Source organism: Heloderma suspectum, chromosome 1 (genome assembly GCF_057233095.1).
Source record: "Heloderma suspectum isolate Gila_16-S chromosome 1, 16-S_ref, whole genome shotgun sequence".
Lineage (NCBI taxonomy): Eukaryota > Metazoa > Chordata > Lepidosauria > Squamata > Helodermatidae > Heloderma > Heloderma suspectum.
In genome coordinates, this window is record NC_139458.1 from 147001296 (window position 1) to 147017632 (window position 16337).

General features: G+C 44.2%; 1 protein-coding gene across 10 annotated transcripts in view; it reads left to right on the forward strand.

Annotated features, from left to right (window-relative positions):
- The window catches only part of BIN1 (bridging integrator 1), a 160174-nt gene that overhangs the window by 59904 nt on the left and 83933 nt on the right, over nucleotides 1-16337 (forward strand). For all 10 annotated transcript variants that reach the window (XM_084806667.1, XM_084806738.1, XM_084806684.1 and 7 more), the window contains exon 2: nucleotides 10728-10808. In XM_084806667.1, the coding sequence (XP_084662793.1) occupies nucleotides 10728-10808 (81 nt within the window). The remainder of the gene's footprint in view (nucleotides 1-10727; nucleotides 10809-16337) is intronic.

Below are 16337 nucleotides of genomic sequence, written 5' to 3' on the forward strand. Positions count from 1 at the left end.
ACACACCAGCCTTCCCTAACCTCCAGATGTTCTGGACCAACACCCATAAGTCCCATCCAGGATGGCAAGTTCCCAGAATGCTGGGAATTGTAGTTGTAGTCCAAAACATCTGGAGGTATCAGGTTGGAAAAGGCTAATACTGTATATACCAAGGAGTACATGTAGCCTGTCTTCAGATATTTAAATGAATGTACTTGGTTAGGAACAGACGTTATCATCATGGTGCCTCTCCGACTCCCTCATCTGCATTTGGCTTATAAGAACCATGCTGGATCAGACCAAGGATCCATGTAGTCCAGCATTCAGTTCACACAGTGCCCAACCAGCTGTTGACCAGGAAAACACAAGGACACGAGTGCAACAGCACCCTCCTGCCCATGTTCCCCAGCAACTGGTATACATAGGCATACCGCCTGTGGTACATAGCCATCAAGCCTAGTAGCCATTAATAGCCTTCTCCAGGAATTTGTCTAACCCCCTTTTAAAGCCTTCCCAGTTAGTGTCCGTCATTACATCATGTGGTAGCAAATTCCTTGTTGAATATTCATCAGGGGCTTGGGTTTGCATATATACCCACCCACACATACCCTGAATTGAAATCTGGTGTCAGCTGAAGACTGCTGACCACACCTGTGACTGTATGGATGGAATTTCTATTAATGTTCTTGTACCACGAGTACCCTGCCCACTTTGCCTTTGGCCTTGACCACATATGGAATGCAGCCCCTGAGACCTTTCCCAGATTGGAATTCGGTCCTTGGACTGAAAAAAATTTCCCAACCCTGACGTAGGTTATGACCACTGTGGGTAAAAAGAAAGGCCCTGTGGAAGTCTGTGCTGAAGCATATATTGAAAAAACATAACCCAGTATATCGGACTATTCTAATCCCATTGCAGCCATGACTTGCATATCTTTAAAATGGGATTAATATTAGTGCTGTACCAAACCCTGCTACCCTATTTTTAGGATTTTTTCCCCTCTCCCTGTGAAAGAGGCATTTTTTCAGCCTCTTTTGCAGGGAGGGAGAGGATTTCAAATAATTTTCACCTTGGGGAGAGGGACTGATTTTTACATACCTTTTTAAGTTTGGGAGGTGGCTGAAGGATCTACTATTTTTTTTAACTTGAAAAACACCCCATGCACTAGCAGCAGCACGAGACTCTTTACAGACAGGCTCTCCAGCCTCGGAGCACTTCTTGTGCAAAGACTTGCAAAGGGTCCTGGGCTGTTGCAAACAGGAACACTTTTGGAGCTTTAGAAAAATGCTGAACTTGCTTGCTCTGTGTTGCTACAAAGAAGAACAAGTTTTTTTTTAAAGCTTTAAAAGCCCCATTTCCTCTTCCTTTGCAAAGAAGCTTCTGCAGCCTTGGAGCCCTTCCCGAATGCCCATAGGAGAGGGCAAGGTCACATGATCTCCTGGGAGTTCAGAAACAGCTGCTGGGCTGAAAAAGCCTCTCTATAAAGAATCCTGGGCTGCTGCAAATGCAGGGGTGTTTTTAAAAGAGAAAGAAAGAAAGAAAAAGGAAGACCCTTCAGCTACCACCCTTAAAAAGATAAACTGAAATCCTGTCTTTTCTACCCAAGGAGAAAGTTATTCAAATTCTCACCTCTGTCAGCCCTTTTTGCTAGAGTTTTGGTTTCATCCCCACCCCTTATGAAATGCTGAAAATGGAAGAATCTAAATATTTGGCACAGCACTAATTAATATATTCATTTTCACATTATATGGTGATATAGGAGCAATTCCCACTGCTCTATCTTATTGCTGATCTTTGGAGTTAGAAATGTTAAGGGCCACCACCAGGCTTCTGGGACAATAAAGGGTACAGGGACAAGAGAGGGTGGAATATTCAACAAATGAAATGCTACCAGATCACTGGTTCAGCCTCCCATTGCTCGCTCGCTCTCTCTCTCTCTCTCTCTCTCTCTCTCTGTTTTCTTGTCCCTTTCCTCCTCCCCCTCCCCCTCCCCCCAGGCAGTAAATTCCTGTCATTTTTTTCTCACTTGAATAAGTCTTGAGTGTCACATTGGACTTCTGCTAGGGCCTTTCCATCAACCACCTTTGTGCAGGAAAATCTGCTCCATTAATAGCTGTAAAGAGCCTGAAGTTTCCATCCTAATTTTATCTGGCTTTGCAGTGATCCAGCAAATTAAACACAGTGGTGTTATGCGGGGAGGAGGGGGAGAGCAAAACACCCAGTCGCTGTCTGGGAAAGGTCTAATATTTGACATGACCTGCATTCCCCCAGGGGCTGGGTGTCATCCGATGAGCTCATTGTTCATTAACAGCTGAAACGGACCCACGTTGCTGGTGTTGCAGGCTTCCTTTGCCATCTGCTGCTTCAGCAATAGATTTATGCTGAAGAATTCATGCTGAGGACCCGTCTGGATCTGATTGGGATCCATATGCTTATGTGGGAAGGTCGGCTGAGCTCTCCCGCCTTGTGTTGGGTTGAGGCCCATTCTGACTCCCAGGGGCTGGGAGCTGCCTCTTGTTAACAGCCAACACCACCTCCCTCTTTGTCTTGGTGTGTGCACACATTTCCTCCCTCTGAATTGGAATCATAAGGCAACGGCTGTTGATGCTAGAACTTAACCATCTGCTCCATTATATGCCTTTCCATGATGAGCCTCTTCTAGGGATTTGGAATGTTGTCTCCAAATTTTAGGACTGGATTCAGCCTAGGAAGCTCTTCCATACTAGAGATAATGGCAGTGGCAGTCATGAGAAGGGGTGCCTCCCGTTGGCAGGGTCCTAAATTCTGTGAGTGGGGCAGGGTGATGGTGCGGTAAAAACCCCATCCGGAAGCACCAAAGGTTCAAAGTGCTGTAGTGTGGATGTTCATAATGTAATGGTGTTTGACATTTTGGAAGAGTAATGTTGTTATCACTGTTGACTCTTCAGGCGTTTTTGTGGCTGAACTACCCCTTGTGGGAAAGCTAGAGACGGAGAGCTAGTGTGGTGAAATGGTTAGAGTGGGACTCAGGAGATTTGGGACTTGGGAGATCCAGGTTCTCATCCCCACTCAGCCATGAAGCTCGCTGGTGGGCCAGCCACTGACTCTCAACCTAACCTATCTCACAGGGTTGTTGTGAAGATAAAATGGAGAGGAAGAGGATCATGTGTGCCACGTTGGGCTCCTTGAAGGAAAAGGAGGGGTATAAATGTAACCAATAAGATAAAATAATTTCACACATTTCCTAATTAGTACAAGGCTTTCCAGCACTTGTGCACTGTATGTGTTCACACATAGAAACTGGCATGCATGGAGCATCAGTATACATTCTGATCTACACACTGTAATAATGTAATTTCCTTGTAGGAATTGGTTAATGTATAAAGCAGCCTTGATTCTGCCTCTTGGAAACAGAATTACAAGAACTGATGTAAGATGTTTGCAAATAAGACTCACAACATTTGTTTATTACATTTTTATCCTCCCTCCCTCCCTCCCTCCAATAGCTCAGGGCAGCATACATAGTTCTCCCACATGTTCTGTCCTCATTTTTGCTTCCCCATCTCCTTTTCAACCCTATGGGGTAGGTTGAACTGAAAGAGCGTGACTCTCAGGTCACCTATTGAGCTTCATGGCCAAGTGGAGATATGAACCTAGGTCTCACCGGGTTCTGATTGACCTGCTTTGCACATAATTAAAAAACTTTTAAAATAATTTTAGAAGTGATGGGTTGTCAGGGACACATGGGCATGCAGCCTGCAGCACGCCTGCCGCTTCCACTTTAGCACACAACCCATGATTGGGCCCTTTGTAGGTTGTGCAGCATGATGTGCGAACCTGGACCGCTGGGTTGTTTAGGGACTAAATAACCCAGTGGTTAACCCATCATTTGTTGTTGGGTTAAGCACTGGGTTGTTTAGCCCCTAAACAACCCAGTGGCCCGGGTTCAGAGATCACGCTGCACAAGCTACAAAGGAGCTGATCATGGGTTGTGCACTAAAGCGGATGAGGTGGGTGCACTGCAGCCAGTGCCCACGCACCCCCGACAACCCAGTTTTTCTAAACTGATGGGCTGTCTTTATGTGCAAATAGCCCCAGGATTTAGGGGAGAGAATTCCACACCTCTTGGTTAACTCTGAGCCAAACTAGATGCATGCCTTTGCATCTAATGCGCATGTTTTTAAAATGAAGAGAGCAGTTGCTGAGGGGTGGTGCTGATAATTATCGGTATCACAGCAGGCACGGGAGTTTAACCCTGTCCTCACTAGATTTGACAGCTTGTCCAGAGCTGCTATTTTGCATTAGGCAGAAAGCTTCCATTGATGTCAATAGGAACTTTCCTCCCAATGCATAGAGCAGCTTCAGAGGAACTATTTTACTCTGGGGAAGGAAAGGGTTAACCCCCCTCCCTTCCTGCTGGAATCCTGGAATTATGTTTGAAGGATCAAAAACATGCATGTTAGATGCAAAGACTCATTTAATACCGCATATGGTTTGGCCTTTTTTCACTGTGAATTAATTCTAACTGATGTGAATTTTTGGCAACTTCAAATTTCTGATATTGCCAATATATAGTAATTTATTGAGGGTACAAATATAAAATGCAGTTTCATTTAAATCTGCAGAATTCCAAGCTCACACAGATTATTTGAGCTCTGATTACATAAGGCATAGGTAAAGGGTGTTGAACCTCTTTCAGCCTGAGGACTGAATTCCATTTCAGAGAAGCTCCTGGGGGCTGACCTCCTGTGGTGGATGTGGCTGAAGGAAAAAGGGGACTGAGCATTTTTACTGCCAGCATTTCAACCTTTTGGAATGGGGAAAAACTGCACAATAGCCAGGAACCCACCAATTGTCTGGGAAAAGGGGGTGAGACCAGGGGAAGGGTTATAGCCATCTGGGGAACCCCAGAGGGCCTGATTTGGCCCCCAGGCAGTCTGGATTTGGCCCCCGGGCTGGAGGTTTTGCATACCTGGCTTAGATAACCAGCAGACTGTTTCATGGCTGTTCTGAAGGTGTGTCATTACGTTTTCTACATTCATTGCTTGTTCTGGGTCAAACTTTTGAATGTTTACAACATATTCAGAATTCTTGTCTTGGTTAAATGACCTTTTCCACAGTTTAGAAATGATCATTTTATCTGATCAGCAAGTCAATACGTGCTTTTTTAGATAGCTCTTTTTTTTTAGTTAGCTATTCCCTTTTTCTTATCGCAAATAGTACCCAGGAGCCAAAGAATTGTGCAACTATTTTAATGCACTCACAAAAGGCTTTGGACTTGGGTTTCTCAAAAAGCAGCATGCACACTGCTCCTAATTGGTCTCTGGTCCAAAGCAAAAAAAAACATTTTAAATCCCATTGGCCAGTTTGCTGGTTACTTTAAACTTTGTGAACTGTGGATGGAATTAGATCTATTAAGTTTTTTCCAATAGACCCAGCTTAGAGGCTGTTCGCACATATGACAACCCATCCGTTTAAAAACCACTGGGTTGTCAGGGACACACGGGCATGCTGCCTGCAACATGCCCACCTCTTCCACTTTATTCCACAACCCATGATTGGCTCAGCAACCCACAATCGGTTGACCATACATTAACTGCTGGCTGTCTAGCCCCTAAACAACCCAGTGGTCTGGGTTTGGATGTTATGCTCAGCAGGATCTGATCATGAGTTGCTGAGCTGATCATAATTTGCTGAGTAAAAGTGGAAGAGGCAGGCATGCTCTCCCACTTGTGCATGACTACCCATCGGTTTTTAAACCAATGGGTTGTTGTTATGTGCAAGCCAAGTTTTTGCTGTAGGAGTTTGATTTGTTTCTTTTGATGTGATATATCAGACTATGCAGATGTCTGATCTCTGATCCAGAGTTGTGGGTTTCCTAGAAAGGATCTTGGGAGATTCTACCCTGTGCTAGTTACTATTGTACACAGATCAAATAGCAAATTTAGTTATTTGGCTTTCAAAGCAGTTTTCAATAAAGGACAAGCAATAAGAGTTGAAGACAGACAGACGGACACACACACACATACAGACACACACAAGCACAGCTGTCAACCTCATTCCTACACACACACACACACACACACACACACGGCCTGTAAAGTGGTACTGCAGTGTGAACCTTGGCAAGTAATGATGTACTGCTCTGAGAAAAGTGATTTGAGGGCTCTTTAAGTATGTTTGTGGATAAACCTTAATCTTCTCCCCCTGAACAGGGGATGTGTGGAGCAAATGAAAAATGACTTAGCAGATTGATCCTGCATAGTTGCTGAGTTTACTTGCCTTTGCAACCTTGGAGAAGGTCACAAGTGATTGTGATGGATAGAAGTGTGTATGCGTGTTTGTGAATGCAGTGTTAATTTTCTTCCAACTGGCAGCAGAACAAGGTGGTCAGATAGTAAGGATATACAATCTTTGCTTCCCCGCTTTCTTTTTTAAATAGAAGTGTGACTTTGATTTCTTAAGTATGGTATGAAAAACAAGATGTCTCAGAAATAGTCTCCCAAATGTGCAATGTGCATATATCACCTAGGATAGTGTTGGAGCTCTATATATAGAATATACCTGTATTTATGTAACTTTATCTATCTGCACACGCACATGCACACACACACACACACACACACGCACACAGGCAATTTTTAAAGCATCAAACAGCATTTCAAGCAACTGTGCTCTGGATCCCAGAAGGATGCAGTTAATCACTTAAACAATGTAGTGATTATTATAGTGCCTAACATAACAGAACTACTATAGTCTTGCAGAAGCAAAACATTTTGACTTCTACCTTCTTCAGCTGCTCTGTTGTGAAGCAAAGGGCATAATGTTAGAGCAGTAGCTATAGGGTTAACTGCTCCCCCCCACATCCTTTGCATAAATCATGATGCATCCAAGCATTATCATAACTGTGCTGTACATGTGTGAAGTCATTTTGAAACGGGGAACAATCTTATGCTGCAATCTTGTGTACACTATTTTAATTTGATTTGTTTATCTTTTTTGTATCCTGCCATTCCACTGTAAAGAGCCTTCAAGGTGACTAGCAAAGTCCAGTTAAAACCATCAAACCAATAATAAATACATACAAAACCGATAAAAGAGAAGAACTAAGGAGTAAGATCCGCTGAACTTGAGATGATTTACTTTTGTGTAAACATGCATAACATCATAACTGCCTCTATGGGTTTCTGTTTGCATCTATAGAAAATTTGTACAAGGTCCCTGTGCTTGCTGATAGCTGGATGCAGCTGATAGGGCTCTGAACTGTTTGATGCTAATTTTAGGGCATAATCTATCAGGAAGTTCTCCTTCACTGCTGCTGCACAGTGCCCACCAAGGTAGACAGAGCTGCTCCTAAGAACATAATGGTGAATTGTTCACTTTTCGATTAAAAGCATGCAACTAACAAGTAGAGAGGTAGCAAACTGATGTAAAGTTTTCAGACAAAGCAAAGCAAAGATGTGAAGATTTACCTCTTAGTTCTGGGCATGGATGACATGATATAGGTATATAAAAACATAACTGGGTTGCAAAAAAGAAATGGGGAAAAAGTTTGCTATTTCATATAGTATTCTAAATTAACATAGAACCAATGTAGGATGAATGAAATAATTTTAAAAATTATTTTGCACTGCATATTACTATGTTCCCTTAAACTCAATGGAGTTTTAGCTGAGTTTTTTTTTTCAAAGAAAGCAGGAGAATGGATGTATTTATTTATTTATTACATTTATATCCTGCCTTTTTCCTCTTGCAAGGAACCCAAGGCGGCTTATATGATCCTCCTGCTCTCCGTTTTATCCTCACAATAACCCTGTGGTTAGGCTTAGAGTCAGATACTGGTCTAAAGTCACCTAGTGAGCTTCATGGCTGAGTGAGGACAAGAACCCAGATCTCCCAAGGCCCAGTCCAATATTCTAACCACTACGCTACACTGGCACTGAATTTTCTGGAATACCATTTGAAAGTGTTCCCTTCTAGCTGACAGCCCTGACACTCTGAGCCAACATGGCTTCAGTGACTGGGCTGGGAACACCTGATGCTGGAGAAGTGGCTCCCTAGCTGGTCAGGCCCTTAGATGGGAGACTACTGCAAGCCCCCTTTTCCCATCTCCCAGTCCATTGCTAATTTGCATACATTGCTGGTTGCATACTCATAAATTTGCAGCTGCCTGTTTATCTAGGCACGGAGGCTAAGCTAAACTTAAGTAAGGCCTTGATCAGGAGCACTTCTTCCCCCATCTCCAAAGGCTGGGCTGCTGTATAACAGGCGTGGTGGAAACACAGGTTGGGGGCCAAGTGCGTATCATATTCCCTGCTAGCACAGCCTTCTGTCTTTCCAGGGTGGTTGAGTTCTGAGAGCTCCAATTTCTGCAGAGGACAGTGCTTAGCTAGCCACCCACTCAGTGATTAAATGCTGGCCTTCAGTGATGTTTGTGCACACTTGGGTATGATGATACGCTGAAACTTGAGTGCTTTGCGCCGCATGTTGCAATGTTACAGAGATCAGCTATTCACACGGCTGTGCGTGCATCTATGACTAAATTCAAAATGACAATGCGAATTGAGTAGGAATCTTGATCTATCTCTAATTATAGGGCTTGTGTAAACCAAGGACTCTTAAGAGTGTGAGCCAGGCATCTCTAAGCAGGGCCTAGATAGCTGATAGGGGATTTGTGAGTCCTGACATGCACCAAAGAAGAAGTTGGCCTGCATCCACTATGACCATTATTGGCGTGGGGGTTGAGAAGTCCTCTATGTGTACATTTTTTCCTCTTCTTCTCAAGACAGTTTTCAAAAACATGCTCTGGTCCATGTGGCAGCTTCTCAGACCTGCTTGCATCATCGGTTGTTGTAACACTTGAGGAAGCTTGGGCTGTTTTATTGACCAGGGAGGTTTCCAAACAGCAGCGCTAAAGCAGCCTAAAGAGACGGGTTGCATTCAGATAATCCTGGTTTGGAGAACTGAAATGAGTGGCTTCCTCCCTTACTCTGCATGCCAGTAGAAGAACTTAGAAGCTTCTACTTCTGCTTAGTGGCAAGCCATAACCTGTTGCTTCTGAACGCAGCAAACTATAGTGTTCCCTACAAAGGAGGATCCCAGACTGATAGTTTGGCAAACTGTCTGAACGCATCCACTGACTTTGGCCTGTTTCATGTAATTTGCTAGAAAAGCTGGGTTTGTTGCCCAGTGTAAACTTGTTTAGTGGCCAGTGCCAATTCCAACTCCCTGATACGTGAACTGCACAATATACATATGTATTGCATAAACGTGTTACACGTAACGTATTTTACTCGCACACCTAAAAAACATCACCGCACAAAATGCGTGAGGCAGCCCTTACAGTAGTTGGGGGCAGGTAAAGCAACTGACATGTGTGGCACCTGTTACCTAACAGTGTCCCTGCAGCTTTACCCTGCAATCGCTTAAACCAGACAGCTATGTAGGAAACAGAATTGTGTTCAAGGCAACCCCACCTTCAGCAACATACTTGACTCTGTACAAAGAGTGTTAAAAGGGAATGCCTGATAAATGAAGTGCCTTGATTAAACCTTACTCTGCTTGGAATGGTGAGCAAACTTCATTGTTAAAAAGGGCTCTTGGTGCCGAGAGAGGCCTGGCTGATTGCCAGGGTTATTCTAGGCCTTCCTAGTGGCAGAAAGGTGACAAATATGACAGGAGTCCACCCCAGGCTACTTCTAGTGTTAGCTGAAACTCAGCTTAAATGTTGCTAAACCTGAAGATAACATCCCTGCAGATGAGTTTCTCCTTCTTTCACGAAATACCCTATTTTGTGGGAGGTGATGCCCTGAAGCTTCTATTGAGGGAGTGGTGAAGATGGCTACTTTCTTTTTCTCTGAATTTTTTCATGTCTCTCCAGCAAGGGCTGGACAAATAGGTTTAATCTGAGCAATGTAGCCAAAGCAGTCCCCCCATACATGTTGTAAAGCCACAGGATGGATAAGCTCGTCTGCCTCACCATTCTTGTTGACTCTTCTCCCTTTCCCCACAGTGTAGAATTAAGTGGGTGAAGAAGAGCAACTCAGATGTTCTGTATTTAATACCACTTCCTCAGCTGAGATCTTTTAACTAGTAAACATTATGGGTTATATCCAATGTTAGTCTAATTTAAGGCCCGTTCGTACCAATGGGTCTACTGTAAGTAGGGCTAACACTGGAGAGGGGACATAGCTCAGTGGAAGAACACATGCTTTGCATGCAGAAAGTTCCAGGTTTGATCCCCAGCCTCTCTGAGTAGGGCAGGAAAAACACCTGCCGAAAACACTGGAGAGCCGCTGGCAGTCAGCGTCGATAACGCTGGGCTACGTGGGCTAATGGTCTGATTCAGTATAAGGCAGTTTTCTATGTTCTTATGTTCCTATGGATACAACCATGTATCTATGATGCAGGAGAGATAAACCTATTTGAAATGCTGAACTCAGAAGCTAAAGAGACTTCCCCCATGTCCCATAGTGATGCTATAAAGCAGCCTTATATTGAGTCAGACTGTTGGTTCCTCTTTCCCAGTACTGCCTCCTCTACCTAGCTGTGGCCATCCAAGGCAGAGGTCTTTCCAAGCTGTCCTACATGAGATCTTCACAGTTGGCAATACCCTTGATGGAACCTGGGGCATCTGCTCTACCCCTGAGTAAAGCTGAAGCTGTGGCTCCTCCTTCTCCCCAATCTCTCTTTCTGGCACTAATGTTTAAACCTGGTGATTTTGGGGTTTTAAAGACTCTTCTCTGTTCTCTTCTCATGTGCATGTGTAGGTCCTCCAGAAACTTGGCAAAGCTGATGAAACAAAAGATGAGCAATTTGAGCAGTGTGTGCAAAACTTCAACAAACAGCTGGTAAGCAACTTTAAAGATATATCACGCTACACAATGAATTCTGAAAACCCAGAATGTTCTCTCACCTTGGACTTGTATTTCCTTGAAGGGCTGACGGAATCAGACCTAGTTTAGAGGGGTGAGGGTGGGGAAGATGGCAACAGCTGCCTTGGGTTCCTTGCAAGAGGAAAAAGGGCAGGATATAAATGCAATCAATCAATCAATCAATCAATCAAATAAACAGGAGGAAGATGTGGTAGTGCAACTGTGGTATGATACGTTAGTGTGTGCAAACATGACCAGAACACTACTCAGCCACCTTTAGCCCAGTAGGGGATGATTTTCTAGCATTAAAATCTCTGCCTACTTCCCATCTCAGAATATTAGTTTAATGACATGACAGACAGGGCCTTCTCTGTGGTAATGCCACAACTCAGTAATGCCTTCCGGATTGAAATTAGTTAGGCTCCCTCTTTAAACCCTGGGTTCCAACTCCGGGCTGTCTCTCCCCCGACAGCTCAGAATTCCCAGTTTGCATGCACTGCTAAACATCTCAGCATAATAGTTTCCTTGGGTTGTTTAGCTCCTCCTGTTTGCAGCAGGAACAATCGGGTGGATCGTTTGCTCCAACTTGTTTGTGACAACCCATGGTTCACCCCTGCCCCCAACCTGGGTTGTCATTGCATCTGAACTGAGTCTATGTGTCTTTTGTTTGTTTGTTTGTTTTTAATTCCAGGCTGCGTTTAAGGGTAAAACCTTCTTAAGGCTGCTTCCAATTGTTCAGAAAACATCAATAACACAACACTTCAAAACACAGATAATAAATAATAATAAACAGCTAATAAAACTAAAATATGAATATTAAAATACCTTAACTGTTGTAGTTAAAATTATTTCTACTTTTGGAAGAAATTGAAGATGCTTTATTTTGACAGGCTTTGAATGTGTAACACATCTAGTTTTATTGTTGCTTGTTTTTATGTAAAATGTATGTAAAACTTATGTAAAACTTACGTAAAAACATATTTTACTCTTGCTTCCACCAGGTTTGAGTTTTGCTTTGTATTTTGTTCCTTCTGTTTTTCACTTCTATTTTTATGAATTATAGTTTTATGGTTAGGCTGTATGTTGCTCTGGCTACTTTTAGTAGAAGAGCAGGATATAAACAAATTATTTATTAATCATACTCGTACATTAGATTTTAAAGGCAGCATCACTAATCTTGGGATGAAACGTACCCCACAGTAATTGAGCTGTTGCAGGATGTGATAAAATAGCAAACTGACTAAGGCAGGGGTGTCGAACCTCTTTCAGCCCAAGGGCTGAATTCAGTTTGAGAGAAGTCCTCGGGGGCCACATTCCAGTGGTGGGCAGCGCCAAAGGCACGGGACTAAAATACCCCCCAAACCAGCACATTTTTTCTTTAAACTCTTGCTGTCAGTAACTAAGCCTTAGGAGAGGCATTTCAGTCTTTTTAGAATGGGGAAAAATTGCACAGAAGCCAGGAAACTACCAAATGATCGGTGGGAGGGGAAAGGGGGCATGGCCATCTGGGGATCCTTGGAGGTCCAGATTAGGACCCTAGGTGGGCTGGATTTGGCCAGTAGGCCAGAGCTTCAAGACCCCATGGACTAAGGGCTTTAGCAGCACTCCCCTCCCCCTGATTGTATCCTGACACACCAGTATTCAGTGTGTAGTATATATCTGTCCAGATATAATGGACATCATGCTAGGGTGGCCGTGTGTCCTCTTTTATAGAGGACAGTCCTCTGTTTGAAGGGCTACCAGAGGACAGCCCTCTGTTTTGAGGGCATCCTCTGCTTAAAGGGCTGTCCAGTCCAAGTCCAGTTTAAAGAAACTGAACCATTGGAAAGAAGAGCTGGGCTTAGAAGCTGCCCATCAAGAGCAGCTGGGGAGCAGACTGAGCAAGGCCCACAGGTAACTTGATCACATTCTTCCCCACTAGGGTGAGATATACTGTATTCCTATATAAATTATAATTATTCTCTCTAAATTTGCATCTGTCCAGCAACATATGCAAGTCTTATGCACATCAGTGTCCTCTTTTTGTCCTCTTCTTGGGGGGTGATTCATAAGTTGCCACCTTAATCATGGCATAATCATCACCATGCTGCTGTTAGCATTTTCCCTCTCCCCAACCCCCAGCTACTGCTGCTTCTTCTTTGTAAATGGGGCTGCGTGAACACTCCTGAGCTGGCTTTGCACAGTGGAGAAGTGTACAAGTGGCAAACAAACCGTACTAAACAAACCAGACAAGGGGCAAGTTGCATACCTTCTGTGAGGTGCAGTGAGCAGAGTGTCAGGCTTGGGGTACCTCAGTGTCCCTAGGTTCCAGTCCCTCCATAGCTGTTTTGTTTTATTTTATTTTAACAGCGGATTGGATTAGACACATTCATGGAGTTATATCACTGGCCATTAGCTAGGATGTTCTAATGATCCATTGTTCTAAGGCAGTACGCACTGAATACTGGTTGCCAATGGCACCTGCCCTCCTGTGCTGAACAGCAGCATCAGGGAAAGGGGGTAATTTTTGTTGGAACTGCAGTGCAGGAGGAAAGGTCCCTCACCCCCACTGCATTTGCAATCCTGAGCAGAACCCACACTGGCTGCTATTTACATTAAAAAAAAATAGATTCACACAATGCCAAACTGCATGTTTTACTTTTAGTTTGACCCTGTGCTTTGCTTCTTGAGCTCATTGTGTAACATACTCTAGCTTGGAAGCCGGGAATGTCTTTTGGCTCTGACACTGATTTCCTATACAGCTTTTGGTCCTTCCCTTCTGCCACTTTTGTCTAAATCTAAAAAGGGCATGGTTCCTTAAAAAATGGGCCTGTATGAGCTTGAAAAATGGGTTTGTAAGGCTATATTTTGCTTCAGGCTGGCTCTGTACTTTCCCAAGCTAGTATGAGAATAAAATAGCCCAGTATATGTTCACTGTCCTGCCAGCCTGTTCCTTATCCCTAGGAGGGTCACTCCGAGAAAGCAGCTGGCAGCAGCCTGTTCACATAATCGTGGAATTGCACTTAGGGAAACTTGAGCACCAAAGAAAGTTGATCCTGTGCAGCCAGAGACCCTTCTTTGTTCAAGCTGGTGTGACCCAGGAAGGATGGAAATGGCTTCTGGGCATCCATTGAAAAATGGTCTGATTCTTTGCTGCATTGCTGTGAAGTCAGGCAGTTGTCTTTGATTTGCCCTAAGCTGAGAGTCTCTTTTGGTACAGTCAGTGTGGGCACATGGTCCACTGTGAAAGTGGAAGGGAAATAAAATTAGCTGTCTCTCTCACTGCCCAGCACTGCCATCCTTTTCTTATTCCTGAATGGGTGGGTGGGTGGATCTTGTTCTAAATACCTTGTATGTCCATTCAGAGAACTACAAGTGTGTTTCCTTTCATCCTGGAAATGGCACGAGATCTGCCTCCCTCTTTGATTAGAGGCTGACTTTGCTACGTGACACACAAGCCGAACGTGGCTTGTTATTTGGCAGAGGTACTAACATTCCGGTGATCCCAGGCACCTCTGCAGTTTGATGGGCAGCACAACTGGGGGTGGATGAGGAGTATTCCTCCTCTGACCACCTGTATCAAGTTACTGTCCTTTGCACTACTTCCTCAGAATAAGCTGCTAATTTTACCATGGCAGGCAAAAGTTGCACATAGCTGCATGCTTCCTTTCACCCTTTTAGCCATCAGAACTGCCTGCCCCCCGCAATCAACAGTAGTGTAGTACTAAAATGTCACAAAGGACTAAAATGTCACAAAATAGTGAGCAAAGGAAGCTTTTGAGTTCTCAGAGAACTCTTCTTCAGACTAGATGTTCAGAAGAGAAAAGTGCAGGCGGGGATGATGAAAAAAGCCCCCCCCCCCCCCCGCAGTCTGCAGGGTGCAGCTGTGCTAAGATGGAGGAGGTAATGTGCACACTTAATTAGGCTAGGTACTAAGCAGGTTTGAGGTTGCACCAAAGGCTACGGGGACAGAGATGCAATGGCTGTTCAACTTTTGAAAAGATGAAAGCTGGTAGTCATTTGTATCTGTCTGTTGCACTGAATGGAGCACACTTGTGCAGCAGAGAGCAGAGGTAAATAAAAATATTTGTTGTTGTTGTTGTTCAGTCGTTCAGTCGTGTCCGACTCTTCGTGACCCCATGGACCATAGCACGCCAGGCCTTCCTGTCCTGCGCTCTCTCCCGGAGCGTGCTCAAGTTCATATTCATTGCATCCGTGATGCTATCTAGCCATCTCATCCTCTGCCGTCCCCTTCTCCTTTTGCCTTCAGTCTTTCCCAGCATCAGGGTCTTTTCCAGGGAGTTTTCTCTTCGCATTAGGTGGCCAAAATATTGGAGCTTCAGCTTCATTATCTGTCCTTCCAATGAGCAGTCAGGGTTGATTTCCTTTAGGATGGACTGATTTGACCTCCTTGCAGTCCAGGGGACTCGTAAGAGTCTTCTCCAGCACCACAGTTCGAAAGCATCAATTCTTCGGCGCTCAGCCTTCCTTATAGTCCAGCTCTCACAGCCATACATTACTACTGGGAAAACCATAGCTTTGATTAGACAGACCTTTGTCGGCAAGGTGATGTCTCTGCTTCTTACTATGCTGTCTAGGTTTGCCATAGCTTTCCTCCCAAGGAGCAAGCGTCTTTTAATTTCATGGCTACAGTCACCGTCTGCGGTGATCTTGGAGCCCAAGAAAGTAAAATCTGTCACTGCTTCCATTTCTTCCCCTTCTATATGCCAGGAAGTGATAGGGCCAGATGCCATGATCTTAGTTTTTTTAATGTTGAGTTTCAAACCAGCTTTTGCACTCTCCTCTTTCACCCTCAACAAGAGGCTCTTGAGATCCTCTTCGCTTTCTGCCATTAGGGTGGTATCGTCTGCATATCGGAGGTTGTTGATAATTCTCCCGGCAATCTTAATTCCGACCTCTGATTCATCCAACCCGGCATTTCTCATGATGTACTCTGCATATAAGTTAAATAAGCAGGGCGACAATATGCAGCCTTGTCGTACTCCTTTCCCAATTTTGAACCAATCGGTTGTTCCATGTCTGGTTCTTACTGTTGCTTCTTGACCCTCGTACAGGTTTCTCAGGAGACAGGTAAGGTGGTCTGGTACTCCCATCACTTTAAGAATTGGCCACAGTTTGTTGTGATCCACACAATCAAAGGCTTTAGCGTAGTCAATGAAGCAGAAATAGACGTTTTTCTGGAATTCTCTTGCTTTCTCCATGATGCAGCGAATGTTGGCAATTTGATCTCTAGTTCCTCTGCCTCTTCGAAACCCAGCTTGTACTTCCGGTAGTTCTCGGTTCGCATACTGCTGAAGCCTAGCTTGTAGGATTTTGAGCATCACCTTGCTGGCATGTGAAATGAGCGCAATTGTGCGGTAGTTTGAACACTCTTTGGCGTTGCCCTTCTTTGGAATTGGAATGTAAACTGACCTTTTCCAGTCTTGTGGCCACTGTTGAGTGTTCCAGATTTGTTGGCATATTGAATGCAGCACTTTAACAGCATCATCTTTTAGGATTTTAAAT